Here is a 15556-nt window from a genome sequence, read left to right on the forward strand (position 1 = left end):
AACCGCCTCCTCCAAATAACCGCCCTCGGTCCATATAAGCCCATGGGCCGTTATTCGCAAACTTAATCAGCCTCAGCCCTCATTTATATTATTATATGCGTGTTCACCGTGTTGAGTTTGCAGATCTCAGATCACCTCACAACAGTTCAACACCAGTCCTCCACATCCATAGAATAAATCTAGGCTGTACTGTAGTTTCACAAGTGCCTATGCAGCCTATATGCACAACCAATTGTTTTAAGTGGTATATATTCTGTGAAATGTTTGTCATCCGTGTACGGTGTACCTACAAGCTCCAAGTGTTGCATGACAGCGCTTTGTGAGTTTGTAGATCATCCATTTTCGGCGTGCGGCGTGCGCCAGCCAGGTCCTCACAAGTATAGTGCTGTAAAAGACCTAACAAAAATGTTGATATTTAAATCGTGCTATTCTCGGTCAATCTTTAACCGATTGTTCTAATTCCAAATGGCCTATAATCTGTGAAGTGTACATTTTCATTGGGTGAAAATCTACCGGTACGTAGGCCTACCATTTTATAATGAAATCATGTATTTGTCCGCTGCTTCCCCTTGCTCAATCAGAACATGTAGTGGTTAGTTGTTTACACCTGTGTGTTGATACGCTCCCTCTTACAATTAAATCAAAATGCATTGCCTGCAATGTTTATTGTTTACCATACTAAAAGAAGATGACTGCATGGAACTGTATGTAACCAAATGATGGCCAGGTGCAGACCGGTGCAAAAAGCCGTGGCCGGTGTGCAAAGAAATAGCAGATCTACAAGCTCACAATGTGTCAAGCCTCAGCCCGTTGTGAGCTTGTAGGTCTTGTACAATATTGTTGCACTAAATTGGAGGAGGATGATGAGTATTGGTAGTAGCTTTAGTGTTAAATCCATTTATTACAGAAAATAGAACGAATAAACAAGGCAATTTAAGAAAAGTACAATTTTACTATAGAACATATGGCAAATATTGTGCAAGAATTTCCCCTTATGTTTATTAATATAGTCACCTGTATGTTTATTACAGGTGCTATTAGCTATTGAAAATTAGCTATTGAAAAATAGCAGATCTACAAGCTCATAGCGCGCCACAGAGTGGTGCGCTACGAGCTTGTAGGTCTGCTATTTATTTTTTTATCCAAGAACCACTGACATAGAAACATAGCTTTAGATTGTGGGGGCCTAAATAATATAGTAGAAGCGTTTTTTTATCAAGATTTGATCAATGTCACCATGTTCCACACACCACAAATTAAGAAAGAAAATAAAACTCTCTTTGGGTTTTTTTTAGCACATTGCCAAAAGTGCTCTAGCACCCCCTAGTGTATTTGTGCACGCCACTGCAGAGGACCATTATGGAAACAAGCCTATAGGTCGGCCCAAAGTACAAACGGCCTACATACACAAATACTAACTAAAGCTACAACAGCAGGTTGTGTTAAATCCATTTATTACAGAAAATAGAACGAATAAACAAGGCAATTTAATAAAAGTACAATTATTTTACTATAGAAAATATGGCAATTATTGTGCAAGAATTTCCCCTTTGTATGCATTTGATCCCTTTCCCAATGACGCTTAGTGTGGAACTATAGTGGCCCCTCTGGGGTGAGTGTGGAACTATAGTGGCCCCTCTGGGGTGAGTGTGGAACTATAGTGGCCCCTCTGGGGTGAGTGTGGAACTATAGTGGCCCTCTGGGATGAGTGTGGAACTATAGTGGCCCCTCTGGGGTGAGTGTGGAACTATAGTGGCCCCTCTGGGGTGAGTGTGGAACTATAGTGGCCCCTCTGGGGTGAGTGTGGAACTATAGTGGCCCCTCTGGGGTGAGTGTGGAACTATAGTGGCCCCTCTGGGGTGAGTGTGGAACTATAGTGGCCCCTCTGGGGTGAGTGTGGAACTATAGTGGCCCCTCTGGGGTGAGTGTGGAACTATAGTGGCCCCTCTGGGGTGAGTGTGGAACTATAGTGGCCCCTCTGGGGTGAGTGTGGAACTATAGTGGCCCCTCTGGGGTGAGTGTGGAACTATAGTGGCCCCTCTGGGATGAGTGTGGAACTATAGTGGCCCCTCTGGGGTGAGTGTGGAACTATAGTGGCCCCTCTGGGGTGAGTGTGGAACTATAGTGGCCCCTCTGGGGTGAGTGTGGAACTATAGTGACCCTCTGGGGTGAGTGTGGAACTATAGTGGCCGATCTGGGGTGAGTGTGGAACTATAGTGGCCCCTCTGGGGTGAGTGTGGAACTATAGTGACCCTCTGGGGTGAGTGTGGAACTATAGTGGCCCTCTGGGGTGAGTGTGGAACTATAGTGGCCCTCTGGAGTGAGTGTGGAACTATAGTGGCCCCTCTGGGGTGAGTGTGGAACTATAGTGGCCCTCTGGGGTGAGTGTGGAACTATAGTGGCCCTCTGGGGTGAGTGTGGAACTATAGTGGCCCTCTGGAGTGAGTGTGGAACTATAGTGGCCCTCTGGGGTGAGTGTGGAACTATAGTGGCCCTCTGGGGTGAGTGTGGAACTATAGTGGCCCCTCTGGGGTGAGTGTGGAACTATAGTGGCCCCTCTGGGGTGAGTGTGGAACTATAGTGGCCCCTCTGGGGTGAGTGTGGAACTATAGTGGCCCCTCTGGGGTGAGTGTGGAACTATAGTGGCCCCTCTGGGGTGAGTGTGGAACTATAGTGGCCCCTCTGGGGTGAGTGTGGAACTATAGTGGCCCCTCTGGGGTGAGTGTGGAACTATAGTGGCCCCTCTGGGGTGAGTGTGGAACTATAGTGGCCCTCTGGGGTGAGTGTAGAACTATAGTGGCCCTCTGGGGTGAGTGTGGAACTATAGTGGCCCCTCTGGGGTGAGTGTGGAACTATAGTGGCCCTCAGTGTGGAACTATAGTGGCCCCTCTCCGTCGTCAAAGTCACTCCACAGAGATGGTGGCTCCGCGAGCCGGCGCGGAGACGAACAGACTGCGCTGCAGTTCCAGGGCGGTCCTCCGGGGGTCCTCCAGGTAGTAGGCCTCTCTCACGCCCCGCAGGAAAGACTCCGCCTTGTCCCGGGTCACCATGGAGACGGCACAGCCCCCCCACCCCGCCCCCGTCAGCCGGGAGCCCAGCGCCCCCGATTGGCTGAGAAAACAAAAGGGGTTAAACCAATCAGTGGACGGTTATAATGCAGTCACTTTATTAAGTAACCAATCAGTGGACGGTTAATTCAGTCACTTTATTAAGTAACCAATCAGTGGACGGTTAATGCAGTCACTTTATTAATTAACCAATCAGTGGACGGTTAATGCAGTCACTTTATTAACCCATTTAGGCCTGACGTCAACATTTTAAAAAAGATCTTCAGGTGTAGTCGTCAGTAGTTACTCACAGACAGGTGTAGTCGTCAGTAGTTACTCACAGACAGGTGTTGTCGTCAGTAGTTACTCACAGACAGGTGTTGTTGTCAGTAGTTACTCACAGACAGGTGTAGTGGTCAGTAGTTACTCACAGACAGGTGTAGTGGTCAGTAGTTACTCACAGACAGGTGTAGTGGTCAGTAGTTACTCACAGACAGGTGTAGTTGTCAGTAGTTGCTCACAGACAGGTGTAGTTGTCAGTAGTTGCTCACAGACCGGTGTAGTGGTCAGTAGTTACTCACAGACAGGTGTAGTTGTCAGTAGTTGCTCACAGACAGGTGTAGTTGTCAGTAGTTGCTCACAGACAGGTGTAGTGGTCAGTAGTTACTCACAGACAGGTGTAGTGGTCAGTAGTTACTCACAGACAGGTGTAGTGGTCAGTAGTTACTCACAGACAGGTGTAGTGGTCAGTAGTTACTCACAGACAGGTGTCCACCAGCCGGTCGAGCTCCGGACAGCTACAGTCGTAGAGGTCTCGGCAGGAGGCGTGGCTCTGGCTCATCAGCGCCCCCAGCTGGCCGAGGGCGTCGGCGCCGCCCGACTCACACACGCTCTGGAAGCGCAGGACGCGCTGCGCCTCGCCATACACATGCCTGGAGCGCCCGTACAGCTGGAAGAGAGACACTGAGACAGAGAGAGAGACACTGGGTTACTGAGAGAGAGAGAGAGACACTGGGTTACTGAGAGAGAGAGATACACTGGGAGGGGGAGAGAGACACTGGGTTACTGAGAGAGAGAGAGAGAGAGAGAGAGAGAGAGAGAGAGAGAGAGAGAGAGAGAGACACTGGGTTACTGAGAGAGAGAGAGAGACACTGGGTTACTGAGAGAGAGAGAGAGAGAGACACTGGGTTACAGAGAGGGAGAGAGAGAGAGAGACACTGGGTTACTGATAGGGAGAGAGACACTGGGAGGGAGAGAGAGACACTGGGTTACTGAGAGAGAGAGAGAGACACTGGGTTACTGAGAGAGAGAGAGAGACACTGGGTTACTGAGAGAGAGAGAGAGAGAGAGAGAGAGACACTGGGTTACAGAGAGGGAGAGAGAGGTACAGCTTGGCACATGGCATCTTCATACATGGGCAACTGGCAGTCCTCAGGGTGGAGGTGTACTATTACTGAGGCTGTGGGCCTCAGGGTGGAGATGTACTCAGGCTGTGGGCCTCAGGGTGGAGGTATACTATTCCTAAGGCTGTGGGCCTCGGGTGGAGGTGTACTCAGGCTGTGGGCTTCACGGTGGAGGTATACTATTACTGAGGCTGTGGGCCTCAGGGTGGAGGTATACTCAGGCTGTGGGCCTCAGGGTGGAGGTATACTATTACTGAGGCTGTGGGCCTCACAGTGGAGGTATACTCAGGCTGTGGGCCTCACGGTGGAGGCATACTCACCGTGCATGGTGTTCTCAGTCAGAACCGTCTTCAGGACCTCCATCCCCAGGCTGTGGGTCAGCTCCTCCAGGCTGTAGGCCTCAGGGTGGAGCTTCTCCTCCACCAGCCGCAGCATCTCCTCCAGAGAGACCTGGAGCTCCGTCTGGACCTGAGAGAGCTTCATAAGCCCGGTGGTGTCCAGGCCCAGAGCCTTCCCTAGAACCTAGAGGAGAGAGCACGCACGCACAGTGTTGGAAACCATGCAACAAGGCACCAACCTTCATCAGAGCTTCTGTTTCTCCAGACTGTACGACGGAAGCATTCATATTTCACTCGTGATCAGAGCTTCCGTTGCTCCAGACTGTACGACGGAAGCATTTATATTTTACTCGTGATCAGAGCATCCGTTGCTCCAGACTGTACGACGGAAGTGTTTATATTTTACTCATGATCAGAGCTTCCGTTGCTCCAGACTCTATCCGTTACTCCAGACTGTACGACGGAAGCATTTATATTTTACTGGTGATCAGAGCTTCCGTTGCTCCAGACTGTACGACGGAAGCATTCATATTTTACTCATGATCAGAGCATCCGTTGCTCCAGACTGTACGAAGGAAGCATTTATATTTTACTCGTGATCAGAGCTTCCGTTGCTCCAGACTGTACGACGGAAGCATTCATATTTTACTCATGATCAGAGCTTCCGTTGCTCCAGACTGTACGACGGAAGCATTTATATTTGATTCGTGATCAGAGCTTCCGTTGCTCCAGACTGTACGACGGAAGCATTTACATTTTACCTTGGTTGCTAGGCGACAGACTATAGGCGCGTACCTTGGTTGCTAGGCAACAGACTATAGGCACGTACCTTGGTTGCTAGGCGACAGACTATAGGCGCGTACCTTGGTTGCTAGGCGACAGACTATAGGCGCGTACCTTGGTTGCTAGGCGACACTCCACCACGCGCAGGTTGAAGTGATTGCTCGCGGCCTTGTTCATCGCCACGCAGCAGTTGGAGATCACAAACACCGCGTCGTCAGGGAGTCTGACGTCAGTGGAGCGCAAGGGGTTAAACTGGATCAGTTTGGCCTGGGAGGAGAACACAAGGGGTTAAACCCAATTCGACTGAGACCTATTCTTACAAAATGTCCTCTAAATCTAAAACATGACAGTTTTCTGACAGTTATCCGTTGTTCACAAACAATTTCATTTCAAGGAGCCCCAAAACTATATGTAAACTTCTACATTTAATTTGTGTACTAATCATCTCATTCAGTGGTCCTTCAGTTGTGAAAACGGACACTTGGACAGCACAGCACAGCACAGCACAGCACAGCACAGCACAGTACAGTACAGTACAGTACAGTACAGCACAGCACAGCACAGCACAGTACAGTACAGTACAGTACAGTACAGTACAGTACAGTACAGTACAGTACAGTACAGTACAGCACAGCACAGCACAGCACCATTCACTTCAGACAGGTGTGATTTATGTGGTACTTACGGTTCCTTTCTCTGCCAGGAAGGAGATGGATTGGTCCATACCGCCTCCCTCCGTACCGATGTAGCGCTCACATTTAGCACAGATCTCCGCTAACTCCACCTGTGTGGGAGACAAAACAACACAAAACTAACTCCACCTGTGTGGGAAACCAAACAAAACTAACTCCACCTGTGTGGAAAACCAAACCAAACAAAACTAACTCCACCTGTGTGGGAGACAAAACAACACAAAACTAACTCCACCTGTGTGGAAAACCAAACAAAACAAAACTAACTCCACCTGTGTGGAAAACCAAAAAAAACAAAACTAACTCCAAACAAACAAAAACACACAATAATGGAACCAGTGTTGTTTTCATCGACTTAATACTACCTTTTTCCACTAACGAAAACTAAATGGATACTAAATAAAAAACTAAGTTATGATGACGACTAAAGACTAAATACATTGACAATTTCGTCAACCAATAAAAACTAGACAAAAATGTTAGGAAGAGATCCACTGTGACAAGTAATTTTACACTTTGACGTAACGACTACAAATAACACCTGGATCTCTTTGGTGGGGACGTAACAACTACAAATAACACCTGGATCTCTTTGGTGGGGGACGTAACAACTACAAATAACACCTGGATCTCTTTGGTGGGGTCGTAACAACTACAAATAAAGGTAAGAAAGCCCTCTAGCGTGGAATTCTCCTTTAAATAGTCCTTGGTTTTTAGACAGCTGGTGGATGGAAAAGAAGCTCCACCCACGCTGCAAAATGCTGTGTGGGTGGAGCTTAATTTCCATCTGTCTGAAAACCTCGTGCCGCGACCGGAGTTTTGTCTTGTCGCCCTCTTGTGGTGTATATATAAATATATATATATATCTGGGTGTACCGCTTGAGAGCAGCGTGTGATTGGCTCACCTTAGAGAGGGTCTTGTGATTGGCCTCCATCGTAGCCAATCCCGCGCAGCAGACCAGAGCGCTGGAGCTGGACAGCCCAGAGCTGGCGGGGATCGATCCGTCCACCATGCACCGCATACCGGCCAGCTCACTGAGGCCACAGTGCCCCTAGTGGTGAGGAGGACATGTTGTTATTACACCTCATAGCACTGAGGCCACAGTGCCCCTAGTGGTGAGGAGGACATGTTGTTATTACACCTCATAGCACTGAGGACACAGTGCCCCTAGTGGTGAGGAGGAGGAACACATGTTACTATTACACCTCATAGCACTGAGGACACAGTGCCCCTAGTGGTGAGGAGGACATGTTGTTATTACACCTCATAGCACTGAGGCCACAGTGCCCCTAGTGGTGAGGAGGACATGTTGTTATTACACCTCATAGCACTGAGGCCACAGTGCCCCTAGTGGTGAGGAGGACATGTTGTTATTACACCTCATAGCACTGAGGCCACAGTGCACCTAGTGGCGAGGAGGACATGGTGCACTGAGGCCACAGTGCCCCTAGTGGCGTGGAGGATAATGTTACGGTGCATGTATTTACCTGGATGCCCTTGACACCACAGAGGAAGTAGTAGAACCACTGTGGGTTGTCTCTGTCAATGTGGATGTCAGCAGTACACGATACACTGTAGTCCCTGTAGGGGGCGCACACACACAGTCGGGTTATTTACTGCGTGTACAGGCTCAGGTTACCTATATTTTGTATTTGGGGTGCTAGGGTAGACTCTAGTGGTTGAGGGAGGTTGTTGTGCACTTTACAGAGACGTATTACTGTGTGTGTCTATTCTAATTAGTGAAACCCTTTTCCGGTAGTCTTGAGACCTTTAACAATTTGTGCTCTAATGTTTATATTTAGTTATTATTTTCTACATTAGCGTGAGTGCATGTGTTTTGTATTCCCTTATGGTCATGACTGTTAAGTGATTTTAAGAGGATCTTCATGTATAGCTAGGCTCCAATGCGCATGCACGAACTGCGTGGGATAAGCGTCAGTGCATGGTCAGTCTCCGAGTGTGTTTCGTCTGATCTGGATGCCTTTTGTTTTAATTACCTGCTTTAGCTGCTTTTACTGCAAACTGCTAACAGCTGCTTTTCATACGGCTGCTTACGGGTTTGGCTTTATTACATCACTATACAAGTTTAGTTTAGTTCACGTGTGTTTATGTTGTGAATGTGAGTGTGCAAATAAATAACAAAACTAGTATCCGAGTTGCCTCGGTGGTGTCGCCTGCTAGCCTGCTGTGTAGAGCTATTTGAAGCAGAGTAGTTAACATTGTCCCACACACACACACACACACACACACACACACACACACACACACACACACACACACACACACACACACACACTAACTACAGAGTAAGAGTACGGTCACTTCCAGTCTTACCTGTACAGCGGGTCAGTGTTGGCTAGCTCGATGAGTCCTGATTGGTTGACTGAGACGGCGGCGATGATGCTCTGCTCGATGGCCATGGGAAGGACGGCGTATCCACAGTAATCAATATGTTCTCCTATTGGTCAATACATCAATATGTTCACCTATTGGTCAATACATCAATATGTTCACCTATTGGTCAATACATCAATATGTTCTCCTATTGGTAAATACATCAATATGTTCTCCTATTGGTCAATACATCAATATGTTCACCTATTGGTCAATACATCAATATGTTCACCTATTGGTCAATACATCAATATGTTCACCTATTGGTCAATACATCAATATGTTCTCCTATTGGTAAATACATCAATATGTTCTCCTATTGGTCAATACATCAATATGTTCACCTATTGGTCAATACATCAATATGTTCACCTATTGGTCAATACATCAATATGTTCACCTATTGGTCAATACATCAATATGTTCACCTATTGGTCAATACATCAATATGTTCACCTATTGGTCAATACATCAATATGTTCACCTATTGGTCAATACATCAATATGTTCACCTATTGGTCAATACATCAATATGTTCACCTATTGGTCAATACATCAATATGTTCTCCTATTGGTCAATACATCAATATGTTCACCTATTGGTCAATACATCAATATGTTCTCCTATTGGTCAATACATCAATATGTTCACCTATTGGTCAATACATCAATATGTTCACCTATTGGTCAATACATCAATATGTTCACCTATTGGTCAATACATCAATATGTTCACCTATTGGTCAATACATCAATATGTTCTCCTATTGGTCAATACATCAATATGTTCACCTATTGGTCAATACATCAATATGTTCACCTATTGGTCAATACATCAATATGTTCTCCTATTGGTCAATACATCAATATGTTCACCTATTGGTCAATACATCAATATGTTCACCTATTGGTCAATACATCAATATGTTCTCCTATTGGTCAATACATCAATATGTTCACCTATTGGTCAATACATCAATATGTTCACCTATTGGTCAATACATCAATATGTTCACCTATTGGTCAATACATCAATATGTTCTCCTATTGGTCAATACATCAATATGTTCACCTATTGGTCAATACATCAATATGTTCACCTATTGGTCAATACATCAATATGTTCTCCTATTGGTCAATACATCAATATGTTCACCTATTGGTATTTGTACTTTACTTGAATATTTCCAATTTCCAATACTTTTACTTCTACTCCACTACATCCGAGATCCATTTTTTTTTACACTACAATCATTTGAAAACTTTAGCTACTATAGTTACTTTGTAGATTTTAATTTCGATTAGAAAACATACATTAAAACCCTATACATTTGGGCCATTTGAAGGAGCTTGTAGATCGGCTTATTTTCAGTAGATTTTGTACACATGTTGGACATTAATAAATCCTCACCGATGAGGTTGACGCGTCCCGGGGCAGACGCGTAGAACGCGGGACATTCTCCGTAATTGTTTTCAAATGCCGTCTTCAACTTCTGCAGCCTGGTGAATAAATATAAAATATAAACACAATGATTAATAAACTACTATAGCCCTGAGACATGACAAGTCATATAAATAATATCAATTCAAAGGAGCCAGTGTTAGATATCTCATTGTCCTCACCTTCCATCAGATTCACATTATACAGTGTTAGATTAGATATCTCATTAAGCTCACCTTCCATCTGATTCACATTATACAGTGTTAGATATCACCTTCCATCTGATTCACATTATACAGTGTTAGATATCACCTTCCATCTGATTCACATTATACAGTGTTAGATTAGATATCTCATTGTTATATTTATCATTGTCCTTACCTTCCATCTGATTCACATTATACAGTGTTAGATTAGATACAGTATCTCACTGTCCTCACCTTCCATCTGATTCACATTATACAGTGTTAGATTAGATACAGTATCTCACTGTCCTCACCTTCCATCTGATTTACATTATATTTGTCACTCACCTTGCATCTGCAGCAATCACCGCCTTTAACTTCGGAGGGTTTGTTTCCATTGTCTCGTCTTAATTTTCTTATATGGTATATGGATGAAAAATAAATGAATATATATATAATCTGTAGCAGTTCTGTAGTATTAAACTGTGTAGTTCTGTACTAGTTCTAGTGTAGTATAACTGTGTAGTTCTGTAGTATAACTGTGTAGTTCTGTAGTATAACTGTGTAGTTCTGCAGTAATAGTTCCTTGTTGCTGTTGAACTGATCAGCTGACTGTCACATTTAGAGGAGGATCCAGGAACGAGCATCAGGTGTTGTTAGTCAGTCAGTCAGTCAGTCGGAGAGCTTGTAGATCCGTGGATAATAGGATATGATGGTAGATAGATAGTCTACTGTACATCCGTGTGTAGACCTGTAAACAACATGTAGATCTACAGATCATCTGCAGCCTGAGTCCGTCCGTACCCCGAGTCAGACTTTGTTGACGCGTGACGTTTATTGTTTATAATGACGTGTCGTCGTCCTGTCAAAGTAAGCCCCGCCCCCCCAGCCAACCGCACTGGCCAATCATAAACACGGAGTATGTTGAAGAAGGAGAGAAATCTTACGTTACGTCCTGTGAGCACAGTGGATCATAAACACGGAGTAAGTTGAACAAGGAGAGGAAACGTGTGGGGAGTAGATTGAAGTAGAAATGAAAAAAAGCGCCTTATTTTGTCTTTTTGACGGTTGACGTCACAAAACAACTGTTTTATACATTTTTTATATTATTAGCCTTTTTATTTTTATTGAGAAGAAAATTATTACAGATAATTCAAGGTAAAAAATAATACAGCACAAACAACAAAAATAAACAAAAACAGGACAATTAACCAGAAAGACAATACAGTAAAAAAACAATACAACAATGATTGATTGAGATATTACATTGTGTAATTTAGCGTATATATATATTAATATATAAAAACATTCTCTCTACACTGTAGTGACAGCCGGCTGCCATGGCTACCAGGGATGAGCCAGTCACAAGCGTCCCCCGCTCGGCGCATGGGATCCTTCGGGGCCATCGAGCCACGTGATTGGACGGCCGTCCCCCACACGGACCATGGGATCAATGTTTGGGGTCTATCGTTGGGGTGGGCGCGAGCTTTCAAAAGGGGGACATAGGGGCGCGCGCGTGTGCGTCCGCGTGCGCGCACGCGCTTGTGTGTTTGTGTTAGATTTAGAAGCTAACGTTAGCATGTATAGCTACCAGTTTAACAACAACAGTTGTTTTATTTACATTAACGGCTGTCCGACGTGTGTGTGTGTGTTTGTAAACAATTCACAACGGATTCTTAAACATCATCAACTTCATTATTTAAGGTGAGTTTGAAGTGAATCTGTTGATTTATTGTTTGTTTGATTGATTGTGGACCCTCTTGTATAAAGTGTAGTGTTTATTTGGTCTTGTTTCTAAAGTGTAGTTTTTTTAATCTTCTTTCTAAAGTGTAGTTGTTTAAATTTGGTCTTGTTTATAAAGTGTAGTTGTTTATTTGGTCTTGTTTCTAAAGTGTAGTTTAAATTTGGTCTTGTTTATAAAGTGTAGTTGTTTATTTGGTCTTGTTTCTAAAGTGTAGTTTAAATTTGGTCTTGTTTATAAAGTGTAGTTGTTTATTTGGTCTTGTTTATAAAGTGTAGTTGTTTATTTGGTCTTGTTTCTAAAGTGTAGTTGTTTATTTGGTCTTGTTTCTAAAGTGTAGTTGTTTATTTGGTCTTCTAACGTCTAGTTGTTTATTTGGTTTGATTGATTGATTGCAATATTTATTAACAGTTTGCAGAATTACAATACATTTCAAGCACAAACTCAATACAATGACTGTTAACTGTGAGTGGACGACCCAATTAAGCATTACACTTGTTTACAACAGGGTCTACCTTGTTCAATTCATCAAAACATTTAGAGACATACAAATAAGACACTTCTATATAGTTAAAGAACAGAACAGGAATTCATCATAAGGGAGGTAAAAATGGAAAAGAAACATATACAGTGGGGGGGAGATTCAGATTTTACGGAGGCCAGTTTCGAATTGCAGCCGTCCGTAGGTGCCCTTTGAGAGCGGTTTTGAAGGAGTCAAGGGATTTGCATGTCTTAATGACTGTTGGTAGGGCGTTCCACATTTTGGTGGCATAGGAGCGAAAATAATTTAGTCCCTTGTTTGTGCCGAATCTGGGTTCGTTGCACTTCCTCTGGTGTTGTGGGTTGTGGGCGTTAATATTAAGGAAGTATCTAGACAGGTACATGGGTATCTTGTTATCGAATCTTGTGGACCAGAGACCCATTGCAAGATGCAGTACTCTGTCTAGTCGTCGACCCTAAGCCATTCCAGCCTGTCAAAGTGGGCAGGGGTGAGGTGGGTTCGGGGGGTGAGGCCAAGTAGGAGCCTGACCAGTTTGTTTTGGGAAGTCTGGAGCCTAGTTTTAAGGGCCTTTGTGGTGCTGTGGTACCAAGAGGTGCTCTGGAATGAGCTGCCTCTGCACATAAGCCCCCACTCTTCAGGTGTTTAAATCACGCCTCAAGACATATTTTTATTCTTTGGCTTTTCCAAGCATAGTATGAGCTTTTGAGGTTGAAAGTGACACTGTGTACTGTATGTTGTTTGTTTTTAAATGTTGTGATTTTTATTATTTTATTGTAAAGCACTTTGGTACAACTTGTTGTTATTTAAATGTGCTATTGAAATAAAGATGGTATGGTATGGTATGGTATGCATAGTCAAAGAAACCTTGTACGAGGGCTCCTGTTAAGGTCTTCAAGGTGTTTTTGTTGACCAGTGAGGAGATCCTGCAAAGGAATATTGTTCTTTAGTTGACTTTTTGATTACGTTGGTGGCCATTTTATCACTGGAAAGATTAGCCTCCAGGATGGAACCAATAGGTATGTAATGTCATCTTTACGTGTGATAACATTGTCACCAACTCTAACCAAGAAGCCATCTGCCTTGCTGAGATTACTATTATAGATCCAAAGAGAATGGATTCAGTTTTTCCCAGGTGTAAAGATAGTTTGTTTAATTTCAGCGAGGCAGGTGCAGATTCTACCGAGTTCAGAGCTGAGGGTCTTTTCAACCTGCAGTTTGTTCCTGTCCGAGACCAGCAGTGCCGAGATCTGCGAACAGGAACAAGTTGCAGTCACAAGCTGATGTCATGTCGTTTACATATATTAGGAACAGTAATCTTCCTTGTGGAACGCCACAGCTCACTGGGAGGGGGGGGGGCAGTGTTCCATTCACTTCCACCATCTGAAACCAATTGCTTTTAGCTTGTTAACCAGTATGGTTGGTTAACAAGCTAAAGCTAAAAACTGTGTTTTGGAGGTCCAGCATGACCATGCCGCAGTATTTGCCAGCATCGACCTCATGTTTGATGTGGTCGCTCAGATAGAGAAGGCATGTGTCAGTGGAGTGGGATGTTCTGAAGCCAGATTGGAACATCGTACATTGATTTATTTGTGGCAAGATACTTTTCAACCTGTTCATAGACAATTTTTTCCATCACTTTCGAGATGGCGCTTAAGAATAGAAATAGGGCGGTAGTTGCCCGGGGTCTAATTTACTCCCTTTCTTGTGCAGGGGGGTTACTTTGGCCTGTCCCTGTTTGATGGAGAGGTTTACTATGTGGGTGATGATTGGAGCTATAGAGATGGCTGAGTCTCTGAGTAACTTGGAGGGAATATTGTCATTGCGACCAAATGCTTGGTTACGCTATGCCCCCAACTTAAATCTGAGGCTGGGAAAAAAAAAAGAATTGCTTATTTCGGACCCTGGTCTTGGAATGACCTCACAGTCCAGACTCAAACTGGCTGCTGTGATTCCCCTAGTGAGCTTTAAATGGATTGCCATCATGGGCACACGTCCCATACACTGCTCCTGCTTTGACGTATAGCAACTGTCTGCTTGCTTCTTAGTCAACTAGCAATTTTTCGTTGCTTAGTTTTTATTTTATTAGTCCTTATTGGTCGCGTTCCTGTTCTCCCTTTGAGCTTCTTCGGTAGTGGGTGTACTGTATTTATGAGCATTGTATGTCTGTCCTGTTTTTTGTTGTGTATTCTTTGTTACTGGCAGAGCTGTGTCACTTATTTTGCCTCTTGTCCTGGCCAGTTCACACTGTGTAAAAGAGACTTCAGTCTCAATGTGGTTTTTACTGGTTAAATAAAGGTTAAATAAATAAAATTGTCATGGCCAGTGGCCTTGTGGCCCGGACCCCACGGCAGTGGATTCGGGGGAGAGTGGCTCGATGGTAACCGCAATGTTGTTGCCAGTTCGATCCCTGTGGGCTCCTCCCCCAGAGTTAGTGTGGAAGTGTCCCTGAGCAAGACTCTGAACACCTGATTGCTGCTGGTCGGTGCCTTGCATGGTTTCTTCCGTCATCGGTGTGTGAATGGGTGAATGTAATGCACAATCTATGTAAAATGCCTTTAGATAAAGGCGTTATATATATATATTAAAAACAAATATAAAAAAATGCGCCACTGGGGTATAGGAACAGTATTACTCAGTCAGTACATTATCTGTACTCTGATTGATTGTAGTACTTATTTGATTGATTGATTGATTGATCGGGGACAGCAATGGTAGGAAAAATTTATATATAATATGAATCATATTTGGATATTCAGTATTCTGTTTTCGGCCAACTGTTTCCTATATCCGGTGTGCGGTTTCGGCCAAGAATTTCCCTCTCGGTGCATCCCTAGTAGAATGGGTACAATTAATTATATTTCACAGTATGTAGAATGGGTACATTTCATTATATTTCACAGTATGTAGAATGGGTACATTTCATTATATTTCACAGTATGTAGAATGGGTACATTTCATTATATTTCACAGTATGTAGAATGGGTACATTTCATTATATTTCACAGTATGTAGAATGGGTACATTTCATT

At 44.0% G+C, this 15556-nt stretch overlaps 1 protein-coding gene across 1 annotated transcript; it reads right to left on the reverse strand.

Moving 5' to 3' along the window:
• Positions 1 to 2714: 2714 nt before the first annotated feature.
• galk2 (galactokinase 2) lies at positions 2715 to 11050 on the reverse strand. The gene is made up of 10 exons (XM_080790851.1): positions 10633 to 11050; positions 10070 to 10158; positions 8599 to 8722; positions 7752 to 7845; positions 7169 to 7315; positions 6257 to 6355; positions 5686 to 5838; positions 4771 to 4972; positions 3809 to 4010; positions 2715 to 3111 (listed from the first exon to the last, which is right to left on the reverse strand). Exons 1-10 carry the CDS (start codon positions 10680 to 10682, stop codon positions 2904 to 2906), a joined length of 1368 nt encoding a protein of 455 aa, XP_080646977.1. The 5' UTR covers positions 10683 to 11050; the 3' UTR covers positions 2715 to 2903.
• Positions 11051 to 15556: the final 4506 nt, after the last annotated feature.

The sequence above is a fragment of the Protomyctophum bolini genome, assembly GCF_963924005.1.
Source record: "Protomyctophum bolini genome assembly, chromosome: 19".
Classification (NCBI taxonomy): Eukaryota; Metazoa; Chordata; class Actinopteri; order Myctophiformes; family Myctophidae; genus Protomyctophum; species Protomyctophum bolini.